The sequence below is a fragment of the Falco rusticolus genome, chromosome 7 (assembly GCF_015220075.1).
Source record: "Falco rusticolus isolate bFalRus1 chromosome 7, bFalRus1.pri, whole genome shotgun sequence".
Lineage (NCBI taxonomy): Eukaryota > Metazoa > Chordata > Aves > Falconiformes > Falconidae > Falco > Falco rusticolus.
In genome coordinates, this window is record NC_051193.1 from 4,980,351 (window position 1) to 5,000,122 (window position 19,772).

The window sequence follows — 19,772 nt, forward strand, 5'->3', positions numbered from 1 at the left end:
ACTCCAGAAAACAGGTATCATCCTGCCATATAAGTGAAAATAGGGTAAAACTCAGAATAAAGTGTTCCTCCCTCTTAACAGAATTCCAGATCTACTGGCAACTTTAGCCAGCAGCTCATTTGCTCTATTTGCAAACTGGTTTTAGGTAATTATTTTTATTTATGTAACTCACTGATCTCCATTTCTCAAGTTTGCTTTATTTTGATTTTAGATCTCCTCAATAACACAAAAGTCAAAAAGTCTGGAAATATCAAGCAAAACTCCAGACAGTTTGCTGTGGAACACAATAATTAGCGATAAAAAAAAGTCCTTTTTGCATGGGGATCAAGAACAATCAGCAAGCATTAAGCAGTCAAGGTCAAACTCCCCTATAGTCTTCTGTAAATATAAAGGGAAACACTACATTTGCTTAACTGCAGTGAGGGAGATTTAGATGAGACATTAAAAAACTCTTTTATAACAGTAAAGATAGTTAGTTAAGCACTGGAACAGATGGCCCAGGGAGACTGTGGAGTTGCTATCACCAAAAGTTTTCAGAACAGGTTAGAAAAACATCTGTCTGCAATATTACAGGTACAGGTAATTCTGCCTGGAGGTCTAGATAACCTCATAACATCCTTTCTAGACTTATTTTCTAAGTTTCTGTGAAAAAAACCCAGACAAATTTAGGTAGAAGACCTGCAACAGTAGAAACTGGCAACATAAAAAGTATTTCCTATTACACCTCAATATTTACTATTTACTGGATTTGGTTCAAACCCTCCTGTACCAATTCAGTGATTTACAGTCACTTCATAAACCATCTCTGGTGAAGACAGTATTAAAAACATGAACAAACCCCTTATTATCCTCACTGTCTAAATACCTGTGTCTGAGAAGGAATCTGCAGCTCAGATTCCAGCTGTTGAGCTGAATACATCCACACCGGTTTTGAATTCCTTGCTGAAACCATGAAGCTGCTGGATGGAAGTGGTGCAATGTTACCTTTACTAGAGGAAGATGTGCCATAAATTGCTTCCTTTGAGTTTGCAAACATGCTGGTGTTTGTATTCTCAGGGTCCACCCTACTACTAATCTCTCCTGTACCAAAGAAAAAAAAATGATCACAGGTTTCATTGTTAGAAGTGCAAGAATGGCATCAAATTGATACTTTACCACCTACCATTAGGTACTGGCACGCCCCAGTTTGCTCTCATGTCCAAGTAGGTTGCAATTTTCAGTTTTAATCTATGATGTTCTAAAGTTTGTAATATGCCAGCCAACGGCATAACCAGGATAACAATGTCAAAATATCAGCACTTATACTCTAGGCTATTCCATATATAATTCTAGTTTTCAACCTCCCCTTTTCATTAGAACTTTCAAGTTTATGGGATTGTTACTGAGTCCGCTGCTCAAGTTGCTTATGTTCTTCTCCATACTGACCTCACATGTCAGAAGCAGCTGTAGCAACAACAGTTTGGACTACCCTTTGTTCAGAATCCCATTGCCCAGAGTATATTCACTTACTAGGAGTTATTCATTAATCACACTGGCAAAACAGTTGCTTGATGAGCTGTTGTAAATCATGTAAGTCACAGCTTTACACTACCACCAATTGTCATAGCTTCAGACTCAGGCACTTAGAATTTGAAACACACAGGTGGGAGCGTACCAGGATTTCAGAAATGAACAGGGACCAAATCCTCACAGGGCTTAAGAAATCTGATTCCCATTCAGCTGTAAGACACAGGATGCTCATATACATCTTTATGCACTTAGTATTCTTAAGAATTTGAGTGAATGCTCATTAGACAGCTGTTTCCTTGTAAGATAAAACAAGGGGCCTGAAAGTGAAGTTGGAGGTGCAGTTGATGGTTGTTATTAACCCTTTGTACTCACCTACAACTGATTTCTTGTGCTGCCTGTGAAATTCACGGAAAGGTGCCACTTTGGATAAAACAGGAGGTGTCTGGAGAGTTATCTTTGCTGCTGGAGGGATGAGTCTTGGTTCAGTTAGGCTCAGAATACCTACAAAAAGATAACATTACTCTACAATTCATATATATTCCAGCTATGAAAGAAAAAAATTAGTAGCAATAAAGAAAGAATTAAACAAAGACAGACCCAACTTCTCCCAACTCTAAATCAAAACTAGAAAAGCAGCAGTCATCTTTTATTGAAAGATTTGCATCTTTCAATATTTTACCTTCAAGGAAGGTGAACTTTGCCTATAAAAATTGACAACTACATGAAAGATACTGTAATGGTTCTGATTCTGAGAAGGAATTATATGCTTGTACCATGGCAATTTAATATGTAGAATGGAGGAGAATACACTTTTGTAAACCACAATGTAATCATGAGTATGGGCTCATTGCTAAAATAGTCCAAGTGCAGACATAGTTAAAAGTGAATGATTAATAACCAGACATTAATCATGACAGTTTATTTTGACCATGGTATTTAGTCATACAAGAACCCTCCATTGCACACTGTTCTTTCCAGCAGCAGCTGAACTCTGTGAATTACAAGATAACTAACTCGGGGAGGAATGTTCAACATAACATATGCTATGTCTTAAGTTAGCTACCACATGGAGTATAGTAGTCTGAAGTAGATCTCTACCCTTTGCAACATTTGAGATCATAATTCTTACAGGTTTTGAGGTGCCAGAAAATTTGATTACCAGGTATCTGCTCCAAACTGCAAACAACACTGCCTATGTAGCATACATCTGGTGGCAACAGTACCCAGGTGGCCTTCGGTACGCACCTTTTGTTGTATCTTCTAACAGGGGTAAGGGAGAATCCACGTAGTGAGAGGCAGGCAAGTCCCACAGGTTGCTAACTGTATGACCTTTCACTGTCTTCTGAGTACACATCTAGGAAGAGACAGAATCTTCTTTTAACAAAGGGAAATGGGGGATTTGCAAAGACACACTTTTCTACTCCCACAATAATAAACAAATACAATTTCTGCTATGAATTGCTTCATTAAGATTTAATAATGTATCAGTATAAGCACTGCTTTTACAACTTATGAACATGTTACAGTATTGTCTACTGTCATAACTTCAGTAATTTAAAATAAAGTTAATTAAACCCAATTGATATCTTTGACTTTTGCTGTGCAAAAATCAGTGTACTAGTTAATAAAGGAATCACAAGAAGTTTACTCAGTTTTAATGAGTATAGCATAAACATAGTATTTCTTGACAGAACAGTCTTTAAATACATAAAATACACATACAGGCAAGTTACCAGGAAAAAAAAGGAAGCACTTTCAAATATGTAAATAAATCTTCCCTGGAAAGCATACCAATAGAATTAAAATACATGAAACTGCTCAGAAATCTGAGAACTGTAAGTATCACAGACTTCTGAAGTTTCAGGGTTCCTCAAGGACAGCAGGGAATGACACAGTCTGATAATGTGATGTGGAAACATGTGCCATGCCGGCTGTGCTAATGTGGGGATTAAAGCTCCTTTACTTCCCCAATTAACCTGTGCTTGCCTGATAAAACAGAACCTGCTGGTTCTAAGTGCCAGGAATTCAAGCAATGACACACATCACTTTGGGACAGTGATGTCATGTGCCTTACTATTACACTTATTATCACACACACAGAGCACTGTACAGGGAAAAGAATATATTGTCACCTTATACTTCAGTAGTATAAACAGAAAAAGTCTGTGTTAGCATCTTAACATTTTTTTCTCTCTCCAAAGTATCCTCAGTTTCTTCCTGACTAGGAATACATATACTATTCCGTTTGCAATGTGGGTTGTACTCAACTCCTAAAGAAACAGAGTGCTAGATATTCAGTGGGTTTAAAGCATTACAGCACATGCAACTTTTAGGGAAATAACATCATTGAGATCTCTCACTTGATGATAGTGAGCCACCACCTGATTATATTGTTTTCCCTCACCTGGCTGATGCTAAAAAAGACAGACAATGATAAACCTAGAGAGACATGAAAGATTCAACTTACATGTTCTATAAAGCAAAAGGAAATTTAACACTAGTCTATCAAACCCTACTCTGTCACTCTGTCAACAGGGTTTTTTTTTGAGAAATCTAGATAAAAGTTTCTTAGTTTTAGCAGCTAAACTACCTAGGGACTGGGTGTGCTCTCATATATGCTGCTCAGAACTTCCTCTGCAAGCTTACAGGTTCTCCAGTTAACTTTCATGCTGGGTCCAGAAAACACAAGAAAGAAGAGGGTAAATACTAAGTTTAAAAGAAGAGGGTAAGTGTGTGCCAGCACACAGGTGAATACATTATCAATCTCAAGATGAAGAAAGGTAGCTGGAGGGGCATACTGGGTCTTCGAGCAAACAGGAAAGCCAACAGGCATATTGAATGAGGAAAAAAGTCCTGAAGACAGCAGGGCTAGGAAAGAACACTGGGACAGGCTGGACAAAGAGCCTGGCAGAGAATCAGGCAGGTAAGACTAGGATGTGTTCTGGAAGCAGTCTCAGAAGACAGACTGAAGGAACAGAGACTGGGGCAAGTCAAAAATGGGAAAAGGGGAGACTGGGGCAGGCTGAGAAAAGGAAGCAGACAGGTTTGAATGCAACAGTACATACGTCCCTCACAACCTGGAGTGGAGCTCAAGATTCTAGTCTCATCTTTAGTCAGCAAATAGCTGTGAAACCAAATTTTAAAAATGCCCTATGCTTTTGTGGGTGACAATCTGTTACCAGTTACTTCATTAGTCTAATGGTTAGAAATTCTTACATTGGACAGTCATGCTTGAACCCTACTTATGAGCTACATGGAAGACAACATAATGCCACATAGTGGAAATTTTTTAATTTTCTTTTTTAAAAATTATTTCATTATGAATGATGACACCTTAAAATTAATATTAAATACATATAATAATAAAGATAGGAAATATTTCTAATTCTGCAAAATGGGAATAATATTTACCTGTTATGGCACACATTGGGACTTTCTGGTTTAAAATACTAGATTTTAATGACTGATTATCATGCTTGTATACAGCTTTTAGAACAATAGGATCCAGGCCATGATTGGGCTCTTTGAGCACTATTGTGCCGTAATTAGTGAATAACATCAACCATCAACTTTATAGAAAGGGCTAAGCCATTCTAAAGAACTACTTATAATCCTACCAGGGAAATGAGATAGATCAAAATAAATTATTGTAATTTTTCCTCCCAATTTGTATAATAACATTGTCCACAGGAAACATTAGATAGATAGAAAATATGTACGCTTTATCATAATAGAGAATCTTTCAGAGAAATCATAGGCACTCATTTTAGTTATGGCCATTATGAAGCATCATGCTTTAAGGGATCTAGATGTATGAATCTTCACATCCTTGCATTCCAAGAAAATAGCGATACGCATAAAACAAAGATTAACTTTATACCAGCTGGCATATAAGTGGCTTGATACTGAGAAAAGGGTATAATAAACCACACTTTTCTACTCACTCTCAGCTCCAGCAGTTTGTTGAGGACCCCCAAAAATATATAAAATGAAAGAAATTTAATTAAATAGTGACTCCTTTTTCAGGCTATTGCTATTGTACCAGTAAAGCAGCACTGACTTTACTATTGGTCAGTTTTATCCTAGTTTAAATCCCAGCAGTTTTGCGATGATAAACAACACTGTGAAACATACATATTTCATTTGTGTTTGTAGAGATGTAATAAGCTACAAAGAAAAGCAATTCAGGTGAAGGGTACGAGTTCAAAAGCCGCCTAGAGGTTTTTTGGGGTTTTGGTGGGGTTTTTTTGCTTTGGTTTGGTGTTTTTTTTAACTGGAGATAAATATTCAATTCTTCTTTGCTGTATTCTTTAATTTCTATAAAGTCCAGGGCAGGTGTCAAGTTAAAATAAGGACAGATGCAACTGTAATGTAACTTAAGCTCTCATTTACACTGCACAGTGCCACTGTGATTCACTTCATTATGGAATACAGGGCGGCATGGCAGAACTGCGGAGCTAACCCAGAATGGTTACCTATGAAAATTCCACCCAGTCTGCACAGCCTTCTGCTATGTTCTTCCAGCAGCCTGTTTGCTGCATTACCTGCCCTCTTGAAGACTTCAGTGAGCAATCAAAGCAGAAGTTGACAAAATGCTGTCATCCTTCAGTTATCTGCACTAAAATTACACCAACTCAATTACAAAAATAAGACCTTAAACATCATAAATATTAAATACTGCAAGAAAAAGGTTTGGTTTGAGCATAATTATATAGTTTTATTATCATTATTCAGTAACTTAACTTAAAAAGATATTTAAAAGATTGGATCTTTTAAAAATGTTGTCAATAGACCTCCATCTGTTTAATGTCAGCGCAATTTAAAACTTTTACTCACACCTACAGTTTTTATGGCATAAACACAAAATCTAGGGAATTTAATACCATGTATTCCAGAACCAGCAGCACCTAACTAGCATTTAATGTTTAAAGTGTAGACAGACCAAACCACCATGGAAGCACAGGATCACACCCTATACAACACTAACCCGTAGGCACCTCACCTGCTTCCCCTCTGGCAAGAGGGGAACCCAAGCAACCGCTACTGCTGCAAGGTGACTGGAGCCTCAAACATTTTCCTGTATGAATAACATCTTCTAGTGAAGTTTGTTATGAAGATTATGATTCAGCAAGGATGCTTTACTGAAGGCAGCACACAGTCTGCTTCATCACAGGGACTCTTAAAACACAATTTTACAGGGCTGGAAGGAAGCACTTCATTTGCAGCGCAGGCTAAGGCTTACTTGCCTTAAAATATGCTTGGAGTGTGCTGAAAAACTATTTTTTCCATTTCAAGTGCTTCTGAGTGTAATTAACCTGGGACATGAGAAAAACAATTCTATTACCCTTTCTAAAGTGTTTTTCTCCTGTGGATAAACCGCTCCCACTTGATTTTTTTTTTCTTTTTGCTTCATTTTAAATAGGGCACTTGTTGTAACACCACAGGGATTTGCTGATTAGTTCTCCATTTGTTTTCTTTTTACCTAGACAGCAATATTTAACTAGAACAACTTTTTTGAAAATATGTTTATAACTATGGTTTTCCCCCAGTAAAAGAACAGAGACTAGTATTAAATACAGAGAGAAGATGAGTACTATCCTGTATAAAAACAACTACAGTTTATGAACCCAGAAGGTTAGGTAGATGAGATTTGTAAGTAAATATCAGGAAATCACAGAGCTTGATAGTAATGGTAGAAAAGATATGTAACAGTAATCTATCATTTCATGATTATCTTCTCCAAATTGCCATCTACCTTTATATTTTTCTTTAAGTTCCTAACAAGGTTTGATTTACAAAGTTCATAACCCCTACACAGGGAAGTGGGAAGCACAGTGAAATAAATAATGGAACTAAGGTCAGTTTTCCTTATGCTCAGGAAACTAGCAGGGAAGAGCTTGTAGAAGGCAAATCTAATTGGAAGAAATTGGAACTCTGCTGAACTATCTGCTCCACAAATAAAAAGTACTAGAGAAACAAGCTCAAACTATGCCAGAGACGAAGCAGGATAGGAGGGATAGCAAATTACCAAACTTGATAAATCTTATGTTCTTCATTAATTTCACAAGAAAATAAAAGCATACAGACAACAGAAGATGGGTGTATTGATGACCACTTCTGATTTGCTTAAACAGGTAAGACAAAACGACATGCAAGTAGAAAGAAATCTCTGGGTAATAAAAAAATGACATAATTAAGTATGTTCATAACTATCATTAAAAAAGCAGCTATTTATGAATAGAATTAACTCACTTAATTGTAGTGTAAAAGGGAAGAGATCACAGGCTAACTTAAGGGCAAAACAGATCAGATAGTGTTCAGAGGTTTTGAAATCGGTTGGTCCTGATGAAATACACTCTAAACATACTTAAAGAACTGTCTAAAGGAATTTCAGAACTGATGGTGGAACTCTTCTAGAATGGAAAATACACTAGAAGACTGGAAAATAGCATAGTGCTTATCTTTAGAAAGGGACAAAGGATGCATTGACTAGCCCTACCAGTTTAACTACGATACTTGGAAAAATTCTCAAGTAACAAAACAGGCTAATTATAAACATCTGGAAAGTAACAAATCAATGAACGACTTGAACCTGTCAAGATCAAATCTGTCAGATCAATCCAATTTTTTCCCACAACAGATTAGCAAGCATTGTGAACAGGGGAGAAAAAGTAAGCACTACTTACCTTGACTTTAGCAAGGCTTTTAAAGCTACCTCATCATGATATTATATAAGCAAGCTAAGAAAGTGTGGTGTAGACAAACTTAAAGAAAGATGCAAAGTTGCTTTAATACCTAATTCTGAAATAATTTCTATGTCAGTATGGAAGTATACTGAAAGGGTTCAATGGGCCTGTCCCCTAAGCGTTAGAAATTAACAGAGTCCGCTCTTCACACAGGAGAAGGAGGTATCTAAGTGTTAAGCAATGGCAGAAAATCACTTCAGACCAAAAAAAACCCTCAAATGGAGTAAAGGCAGAAGTGCAAAGTGATTTTCACTCTTTGCTTTCAATCACAGAATCATAGAAATAATAGAAATGTGGTTAGAAGGGATCTCTGTAGGACACCAAGTCCAGTCTTGAGTCTGCTACCCACAATAGATCAGGTCAGCTTTGGTTTTGTCTAGATGAGAATTACTGTAGAATTTCATTGCATTTTATAACTTCACAGCCTTGCAGTCTAAACAGATGTATTTTTCCTGTGTTGATTTACACAAGGATTTTGCAAGGAAGCAGCATCAAGGAACAGTTTCACTCACACTTCCATCATCTATCAATTTCTATTACGAAAAAGAATCTTGTTCTGACAACTGAGCCAAATCATCTTAGTAATAAAGAGCAAATAAAAGAAAGCATTTAACTCTGGTTGCAAATAATTTTGGTCCTGGAAGTCTAAGAACCAGCATATGGTATTCAGTGCAGAAACAGTGAATGCTAAGTAAAGGACAAATTCTCACCAGTGTCAGTGGAACTATTTTCAAGTCAGACGAATCAAATTTGTAACAGTCTCTGTAATAGATTTAAAACATGAACAATTTTTATGACTGGCTGTCTTTTTATTCAAGAAGATTTCTGAATTGGAAAACTGTATAGAAAATTAAAATTTGTCCTTCTCATTCCGATTTACATAGTCCAGCATTTTATCTACCTAATGATTGATGCAGTTTCCCTTAGATGTAATACTAAGATATTAACACACCTTATTTCCCTCAGGTTTTGTTTACCTGCAGAAATAAAGTCCTATTTAAATTGGAAAGCCCAACATTAAACCTTCACTAGGGAGCAACTAGGCATCTTTAACAACAGGTCTTATGTTATTCTTACCTACTTTAAGCTCTTAAAGTAATCAGAGATGGCTCTGAACCGACAGTTTTCCATTGGAAAACTGAAGCTTTGTTTGTTTCATAGCCTACTGCTAGCTCTCCCAGAAATTTACCTCTATCAAAATTCTGCCGTAACAGGTGCAAAAGAGAATAGATGGAGAACTTTGGTGAATCCCACATCTGCTTTTTGAAAAAGGCAACAGAAGCAGCACAGGAGGAAGTAAGACAGATAATTGCTGGCTTGAACTACAATACATTTTACTTGTGGGCAAAGGGCCAGCTTACACGAGGCAGAATATGCAGGACCAACTTATTGGAATTCAGGGGTGGGCCTCCATTCTTGTCCGGAGACAGCTGTAAACCAGCAGCCCATAGCATCACAATCAGGCACCAAGTTTTGTCAAGGAATGCTGATATGTACAGAAACAGCTTCAGCAGCTTCAGCTGCACCCCTACCTAGCAAAATGACAGTCAATCTCCAATTCCAGATGACAAGAACTGGATAAAAACTTAAAACAAATGGTGACCTTTCAAAAGATTAATTTGTTTACCAACAAAATGTTCTACGTTTGTCATCTGAGATGGGGGTGACCTTCACATTCCCATTTCTAGGTTGAAAGGATGCTGACTATAGTCATCTGTTAAGTTAACTCCATCTCACCAATTATTTCCTTTTTATTTTTAGTGACAAGAAGATTTTATTAATTCACTGTGCTGCTTATTATGATTACATACCATAATACAAATGCAACAAGCTTATTTTGAATTACTATAGTGTAACATCGATTTGTTTAAGTCTCATTCTGCTACCACTGCCAAATTATGCTTTGACTGTAATTATAGCCACATGCATAGGTTTAAAACACAATCAGGTCTGGAGGACCAAAAGACCCGTTTTGCTTCTACAACTTACTCTAGTCACTTGAAATAAAAATAATTGCCCTGTTTTGCCTTACTTTTTAATTTTGGAAATGAATAGACTTTCAGTGATAAGCATGATGCAAAGACTGAATAAAGAATGAATAACTGAGGATATGATTAGAATGGTTGTGCTCAAATAAGTTAGCTTAAAAAAAAAACCACAAGAAACCCCCCCCACAACACAGAATCACTGCCATCACCATTAGAGCCACACTATATAAGATGCAACTCATAAAGGCTAGAAATCATCACCATATTAAATTCTACCTCATGAATAATTTAAAAGGTTCCTAAGTTTACAGTATAATATACATTTATAAGAAAACAAGGACCAAAAAGTGCCAGTATAATTCTATAAAAGAACAGCAGTCCTATGAAAATGAAAGGTATAGTTGTGAATCTTTTCTACGTTGCAGCAGTATGTGAGAATTATTTTTGCTGCAATTCAGATTATTATTTGTATTGCTAGATACTCCATGGGAAGTATACATATTTAATAATTATCTCCTCATCATTTTTCATTTGTTATCCAGATATAGCCTGCAAAATAAAAGTGATGCCCAGTCTGCCCATGGTGTTTCAATCAGACTTACAGTCCTCATTTTAAAATAACTACAGAACTTTACAGAGGATGAAGCATTAGTGCTTATCAGACCCAAAAAGGTACAAAAGGGCAATAATTAATCGTTCTTCGTTTCTATCATAAAATACAGCATCAGCAACTTAATAATACCAAAAGAGCAAGAAAAAAAATGACATTTTTCATGAAACAATGAGATCCTTACTAATAATTTTCCAAACTACTCAAATGGCAGGATAATAAAAAGTCTGTGTAGATTTCTGCTTGACCCATCTAGTCACCTCAAAACCAGTGTGTTTTTAATTTCATCACATTTTTAAATGCTCAGGTCTCCTTGAAAACTCAGATGCTGACAACTCTTGGAAAAAACCTGAATGCAGTTAACCAAGCAATTAGTTTTTAATTTACTTCAATAAGAGTCCTTCTGCCACTGATTTTTTTTTGAGATAATCTTTGAACTTATGCACATATCTAGGGCATGTACATGGTATATGCGTGTGTGCCCGCAAGTGTGCGTACAAATATTGCCCTCTAATGGCTGATTAGTAAAAACAGGGTACATAGCATCTAACTTAACAATTAAAGTAGCTACAAGAACTATTTTTTCAAAAGTAAAGACCATAAAATTTTAGACCTGCAATGATACCGATTTTAGTTACTATTAGTGATCTATAATTCTCATTCCTCTAAGTGCTAGTATAGATCACATTTAACAAAAATGCCTTAATTCACAATCTCAATAGTGGATTTTGCAAATCTAACTGCAAAAATTTTACCCCCAATGAAGCCAGAACATTTCAAAACAGACATTGTGTCACGGGATTTGAAAACTTGTAAAATAATAAATTAGAGATAGGAAATACCTACTTGTTTTTTCAGCCTATCTCCCTGTCATAAATAGTTCCTTAGCAACTGTAAATATGTATCAGAGAGCTTGACTAATTTACACTAAATGTTTGTAATTTAAGTCAACATTAAGAAGTTTTCTCTGATCAGTATATTTCAGTGAGAGTGGTAAAACGCATGGCTCTCTGCAGTAGTACAATATTCCTCTCCGTGAGTGTTTTAGAGTGGTTCTAAAAAGCTATTAGCCATGATGCTTTTTTCTAATTAACTCTATATCACAGGGTTAGACAAATCACCTCTTAGTCTGGGCAACAGCTTCCAAAAATCATTTTTTATAAATGGCAGCTTGCAACTGTGCCATTCATAGATTCTGTTTATGTTGCTTAAAACCAAATATCCTAGAACATCACTCATAGCACTGGGATTGCTGAATAATGCTTCTATTACATAAATTAAATTGTAGAAGAGCGTCCTTGTCTGAGACTATTGGGCATATACTTTCATGTAGACCACAATGCTGTGCTAAATTTGTAAACATAATTGATCTTTGGAGGGATGCCTGTGCCTATTAAATTTTTTAAATGCATACTTTGCAGAAAATGTCATCTTCATGCTCATTTGTTTAAAGACGAACAGCAATTGCAGAACAGAAATTTGGAAGAATCAAAATGTAATCTTGCACAATTATAACATTCACAGACCAGAGAGAAGAATAGAGAAGAGTGATTTGATGGCCACTAGTCAGGGTACTCTTAGAGTGTTGTGGAAGTGCTCAGTCTCAGCTTTGGTAGATAATTGCTTTGCACTAAGGGAAACAGCTTAACTAGATAAAAAAGAAAGGCTGTGCTTCAGAATACTTTGTAGCTTAACAGTGAGGACACACCTGGGATCTAGAAGACATAGAAATATCTTCATATGGAAAGGAAGGATCTGAATCTGTCCCTCACCTTTCAAACTAAGTGCTCCCAGCATGAAGATAAGAAGTAGAACTCAACATTCCCTCCCAAACAGTGTCAGAAATACAAGAGGTAAGTGACAGCTAAATTTATGTAGTCACTCTAGGATTCTGGTTCTCTTTCAGTATAACCTCTATTTTTTTGATTCTGTGACACTGATTTCTGGTCAGGGTCACCAATCATGTGGCAGGATTGCTTTTTCAAAAAAAGTCGATTAAAAAGAGCATCAAAACAAAGTACAAACATTTTTCACTTACTCCTAACAATCCCGTTGTCATTTGAAAATGGAATGCATTCTTGTCTTTTTAAGAAATGGTCAGAGAATGAACAACTGAAAGGTCACTCTTGTCAGCAAAACATTTTTTACTTCTTCTTTGTTTGTTGGATCAGGTCCTAATAACTCCACAAGCTCCAATTTGGTTATCTTCACTCCCTGATTTTACTGCAATTACTTACCATGCATATTTCCATGTTACACTCATGCTTTTGTGGACTGGGGTCTTGCGACCTAAACCTGTTAGGCTACAGGGTTGTTTTCCCCAGTATTATCACTCAAAACATTTTGATCATTACATATCAGTGTCAGAAAGTAGGAAATTATGAGGTACATTCACTTAAAATACATCTTTTATTTAGGTCTGATACATACTAACTTCAATAGTGAAAAGTAATGCATATAATAAGCCCATTAAATAAGTTACTTACAGGAGCAGATTTTTTCTTAGTTATAAGTGGCAGTCTGGTCTCATAGTTCTGTTGTTTTAGAACAGCTTTATTATCGATGTTCTCTGGGTCAAGCATAATTTTCATATCCATTTCCACCTGCTGCTGAAATATATAACAAGCATAGTCTTAAAATAACTGCACTAAAACAGAAGTGTTTATAAGCAGGCATTGGCTAACATTCATAAATTTGCAAAATGATGATAATTCATGTTATTTGACTATCCACATAGAACTGGGCAAACAATGAATAAACACCTTTTGATTAGATAGAAAATATAGCAAGGCGTACAACCATTATTCACATATATGCTTTTGCCAAGATTTGTTCCTATTAATTCTATTACAAGCTCTGACATTTTTGAATTTGTGTGCCTTTGAGTCAAATTTTGAGTGGAAAGGACAATCAGGTTTGACTCATTTGATTAACACAGGTCATTTGAGAATTCCATTTACCTGTATTACAACAAATGTTTTATATACACCATATCTATTGGGAGGGTGTTACATGTGCATTCTTCCCAGAGATGATAATAAGAATCCAATCTACCCTGGCCATCTTTGCCAGAGACTTTAATTCAGGAATCATTGACCTCATGGACCAGAACAGCTTCTTTGGATCAGTTATGGACCATTGATTCAATGCAGATAGAGCACGCACTTATAAGTAAGTGAGGAAATAAAAAATCCTTATAGTAATAAGAATTAAAACATAGTAGTTTCTTAATGTACTGTGTTATCTGCATGGAATGGATTCAACTATTTTGCTAATATAAATTCTGATTTAAATCCCAATGGACAGGAAAAAACTTTAAAAGTTTCTTCTTGTTATAAGTATTATCTAAAGCACATACTTTTTTATAAAAGCCAGAAGCAATGCCATATATCTTTGCTAAAGTTTCTTAGGTTGAAAACATTTGGGTTCATCTTAATGCATGTGCTTTAGTTTACACCTGGATGTGTATCAAGTGTAGTAGTATCTCCCAACACTTTTATTGTAGTAACATTGCTAACTAGACTCTGCACCCACGAGGGTTTATGCTGAATAACGAAGAATACTCAAATGACAGAAACTAATCTAACACCAGAGAAGTCAACAGAACTAAGGTAATTCAGAGAAGCTGGGAGCCTGGTGGTGTATATGCTTAATTCCCATTGCATGGATACAGGAATACAAAAGCTCCTTTACATAGTATGATCCAAATAAACACATTTATACACAAGAATTCTACTGATACTTCTTTTGTATAAATGTAAAAATAAATTTATGACAATTCTATTTTTTCACAAGCAAAATATGCTATAAAAAGTTTAAAAATCATTAGATGTTTATTTGAACTATTAAACAATTGTATTACTTTATGAAAGCACTAAAAGCGCTTTAATTTATTTATCTGCACAATATATTCTCTTCTTTTGATAGTAATTATGAGCAGATGTATCAATGAGATGCTCATTTAGATTTGGGGTTGTAAGAATGAAAGTTATTATCCAAGCCAATTACTCTTTTACCCACATGGCTGCACAGAGAGGGAAAGTTCAATTTTCACCTCATCAGTGATTTTGTGGTATTTATTTTATTACTATAACACACCGCTGTACAGAAAGGAATCTGCTTATGTTATTAAACAAGAATTGGGGGGAAATTGAGTACCTTCTGAATTAAAATAGGAGATGATGCACAGTGCAGACTCCCTACTCAGACTGACAGTGAAATGATCAATGCTGGAGTGACAGACTCCATACAGGATAACAAGAACTGAAATGCTTAATAAATCAAAAAACCTGCTAAAAGTTACTTTGTCAGCTTAGATGTATGGCAAGTAACAATTCTACATTTGCAAGAGCTGGAGCAGATGGCATTGTGGGTCTCTTCCATCTATATTACCCATCTATCTATATCATCCAAAGTCTTAAATTTAAGCTATCTTGAACAATCTTGATGCAGAATAAGACGAAAGTAGCAGGGCAAATCATGCATTGTTACTAATATAATGCTCAATGAAAATGAGAATTGTGCTTAGTAATTGACATGGAGTATACTGGAGTATATTGAACAGGCCGATGTGCTTAGCACAGTTAAATGGTTCAAATCTTATTCTACTTCAACACAAAATTAATTTCACAGTGGAGGATATTTTTATCATGTAGTAAGCCAACAAATCTGACTCACTATGCTTTGCAGATGCCTGTGGTGCATGGTATCTAATACAGTCCAATTCCTTTATGAATGGACTACGTTGTATTCATCTTTGAAACAACCTGTATTACTGGTAACTAAACCCCTTTTCATGTCTAGCTATTTATGTTGTTTGCATATTCCAGAATCCCCTAGAAACATTTTTGCATTTACATCTTTAATCCCATTAACAATGAAAGAATATTAACTTCTACTGTGTATTCAGAATGTCACAGAAACTATCAACTTTTAGGGAAAAACCCCCAAACAAACAAAAAAACCAAAACCCAAAGCTGAACAAGCATCAGTTAAGGATTTTTCAATTAAGTATGTTTTTTTTAGAAAACCAGTAATTTTAACTTATACACTTAGCAGTTATGGATAACAATGTCTCTTCAGCCATTGCTATACGGAAGCTTTGCAATTACTGCATGAGGAAGACACCTTTTTATGGTTCTCATGCTTTATTAGAACAAATCCAATTACAACACATAGTGCGGGGGGGGGAAGGGGGGGACAGCGCTCCAGTTTCCCCTGTAAGCCTGTTTTGCAGAATGGTAAGCAGCTGCTGATATGACTCAGAAATAACTGTATGTGTGAGCAAACAATAATTTTAAGCCTATTCTGACACCTGTGGGCAAGCTATTTCCCATATGACAAGTATTCTAGCAACGCATATGTGAAAATAGCATCTGTGCTTATTTGACTGCAACCTTGTTTTATCCTAACTACTACAAACACAACTTATGCTCCATTCCTACACTTGCACAGCATACTATGGACTGCAAAGCACAAAAATACTACTGCGTGAATTACTAATTTCTCTTGGAACCCCTATGAATTGAAACATTGATTTCTTCAAGCCTATGTACCTGGAAATACTGTCTGCAAATGGAAAATGTTCAGTTCACTAATATTTCTTTTGAGTGGAAAGGAATTTTGAACACCAAAGTAAGTTAAAAAAAACCCCAAAACTGTTTATAGCTACAAGTAAGGAAAAGACAGGAAGTAAGGAATTGTAGGTGATAATTTCCCAGCTGGATTTCACAACTATTTAATAATAAAAGCTTTTTATGTTGGCATGCCAGGCATGTAGAACAGCTGGTAAAACAGCACTGTTTGCCATTTTCTTTATAATGGGAAATTAGAGCTAGCTTGTGTGTCACTGGATATGCATTTCTAAGCAGATGCCATAGATATCAGAAATGAAAAGACAAAGGAAAAGTCAAGGCAGGACAGAGCATGTGCTGCACTGTAAATTAAGCTCATTGGTGCACATGAAGAGTTGAAAGACCACAGATAATAGTTTACAGAGCAGCTGAACTCTGATTTTTTTTTTTTCCACAATATAAGTGTATTCATATAGGACAGGGCTGGAATACAGTCTGAAAAAGTATCTGAGATCTCATTGCACTTTATCCTTTATCTCAAGAGTAAACAATATTTTAACACTACTTTATACTGGGACTTCTTTTACAAAGCTAATCAGCAATATAATTGTTAGGCTGCTCATTCTGATTATACCATTTCAAGTAGCTTCAATCCCCAGCTTCTGGTAACAGTCTTCGAACTATAGAGAGCCTCTTAAGGCTTTTTCCCCCACTCAAAGATCCCTTGAATTTAAACAGTAATAACGTAAAATTATGACAATGGGTATTTTTCATTTCAACAAATTACCTTCATTTGTTTTTAAAATATGTTTGAGGAAACCACCTTGAAGGCGCCAGTCAAAATTCACAGCTTAGAATAAAAAAAGCAAAAATACTTCAGATACAAACATTTTAAGATGGCTTTAAATGACCTTACAAGGATTTCATTTATGAAAAACAGCAAAAATTCAGACTTCAAGGATAAAAGCTACATTTATCAGAAGTGACTATCCTATACATGAACAGAAGTCTTTCCCACAATTTGCCATATCTTTTATGCAAAAAAACCCCAAAACCCACCACTTTCAGTCTCAGACAACACAAACATTTACACCTGTGCTCATGCTAGTCCAATATATAGTTCCACTTATTTTAAAACATGTCACTTGCAGAATCTCCATTAAGCGTGTGGTATTTGCAGGACTGGGACCTTAAAGCACAACCACCACCAGGTTTCAGGACTTTAACAATATCCATGTGGGGGCAGGAGTGTAGATAAAGATTGGAGGAGGGCTTGTGGATGCTCCCAAGATGATACTGAAATCCTTCCTAATCTAGATTTTATTCTGGCTGGGAGAAGGCTCCTATCTCTCAGCCCACTCATTCTACTGAGAATTTTTTAACACTTTCAGTCTTAAATCATATATTATAAAAAGCTGAATCCATGGAGACAGAATATTAACATCATGGGATCAACTGGTAACCTACAAGACACCAGTTTACTCATTTAACGTGGTCTGTGGCAGAATAAGTAGTATGTTATTTCAGACCTGTGAACCTCGAGAAACACGTAGTGCTGATTTGCTGTACGCCTGGACAGTCATGGGCTCAACAGATACTCGTGGTAAAATAAGCTGTTTCTGAGAAGCACCAAAATGAAGGCCCCTGATTTAGAAAGAAACAAACAGTGAGGTTTAAAAAAATTACTTTGATTTTACCTATTAAACCCATACTGCTTCCATCTGGTTGAATCTGAAATACTATCTTTTTATTTGAATTAGTATTTCACAAAAAAAAATCAAGGGAGATAGCGGAAGGTTGCTGTAGCTACTTAGAAGTGCATTTACTTTTTAAGTTTAAATCCAATACAACCAAAATAGCAAATGAACAAAATAATCTCATCTGGGCCAACACTCCTATTTGCTTTACAAGATTCTGATGCTACAATTTTTCTCTCACTGCTTGTATTTGTCTTTGCAATAAAACGGCTGTTTCACTTACCATTTAGGGTGCTCTTTTGAATGCACTTTATTATCAGCAGAAGAAATCATTAACACTTGTCTGTTTATGACATTTAAATAATTTTCAGCATGTTTCTGTTAAAGGGAAAAAATTATGTTAGAACGATTACAAAGATATGAGGGATATTAAATTATTTAGAATATTTAGAAATCCAGATCTTCACTTGACTGAAAAGTTAGATAGGTTTGTGCTCTTGTTGGACTGACTTTGGCCAATGGGCACAAGACCAGTTAGTTCTGATGACCCAAAAAAGGAAGCCGTCATTCTGAACTGTAATGTTTGATGAATCCCATGATTTGCTAATCAGAAAGGGATCTTGCAACGTACTCTAAGTGAATTACTGACAGAGACCTCAAAAACTGAATTGTCTTCTGGATCTGCTCTATTTTACTTACTCTCAGCCCAAGTTCAGTTCTTTCAGTTGCTGTTTCAAGGACACTAATATCCACGGCTTCTACATTTCCTTTCAAGTTGATATTTTTCACTTTAACTTTGAGCTTGTGAAAGTCTTCTTGAACCTAAAAAACAAGTTATGACAAAAGTCATACCCATAACCAAAACCCACTGGATTACGTAGCAGCATTTAATCCAAATTAAATGCTTCCTAAATACAGGGAAAAATACACACAATCTTCCATACTTTTATAAATAAAGGAATACAAAGCCAATGCCTTCGAAGTCGTTGATTGTTGAAAACTCGAAAAGACTTGATTTTAAAACAAACCTCACAAAAAAAAGGCAATAAACTTCAGGACTGAGGTCCTCAGCCAAGGAACATTTCCTTTGACATTTCAAACCTCTCTCTTGGCACAGATGGCTTAACTATGCAGGAATCTCAAAAGCATTAACGAGGGACTGAAGAGCAGCGGCAGCCTCAGAGGAGATCACGTTAGCCCGCGACAAAAATGTGTATTTACGCAGCGTTAAGCAGAGAAGTTCGAGGGCCCAGGCCCCTCAGAACCCGCGGCAGCCGCTCCCGCCTCTCGCAGGGGCTGAGCCCCCCGGCCCATAGCGGCGGCCCGGGCCACAGCTGCGGGGGAGGCGGCCTCCCCGGGGCAGGAGGGGCCCCGCGGCGATCGCCACCCCGGCTGCCGGGGAGAGACGGGGCCGGCTCGAGTGCTGCCCGGACCCACCTGCGCGGCTCCCGCCTCCAGCCCCGGCCCCACGAAGCCGGCCATGGCGGCTGCCGCCCTCGCCCCTAGCAACGGGACGCGCTGGCCGGACCGCACCATCCGCCTCGCCGCGGGGGGACGGCCACACCAAGCGGGGGCCGAGCCCGCTCCCCGGCTCGCTCCTCCCTCCCCTCCCTGGAAGGGCTCGGCCGCTCGCCGCCTCCCCCTCCGCA

The 19,772-nt window shown here is 36.9% G+C and overlaps 1 protein-coding gene across 2 annotated transcripts in view; it reads right to left on the bottom strand.

The window, feature by feature from the left end:
- IQCH (IQ motif containing H) overlaps window positions 1-19,772 on the bottom strand; it is a 72,722-nt gene extending 52,950 nt beyond the window's left edge. For both annotated transcript variants that reach the window (XR_005105187.1, XM_037393386.1), the window contains exons 1-8: window positions 19,561-19,772; window positions 18,823-18,945; window positions 18,407-18,501; window positions 17,956-18,070; window positions 13,340-13,459; window positions 2,755-2,863; window positions 1,882-2,010; window positions 866-1,080 (exon numbers count right to left, since the gene is read on the bottom strand). Coding sequence is in view for 1 of the 2 variants with exons in the window: in XM_037393386.1 (XP_037249283.1) it covers window positions 866-1,080; window positions 1,882-2,010; window positions 2,755-2,863; window positions 13,340-13,459; window positions 17,956-18,070; window positions 18,407-18,501; window positions 18,823-18,945; window positions 19,561-19,659 (1,005 nt within the window). In the remaining variant the exon portion in view is untranslated. The remainder of the gene's footprint in view (window positions 1-865; window positions 1,081-1,881; window positions 2,011-2,754; window positions 2,864-13,339; window positions 13,460-17,955; window positions 18,071-18,406; window positions 18,502-18,822; window positions 18,946-19,560) is intronic.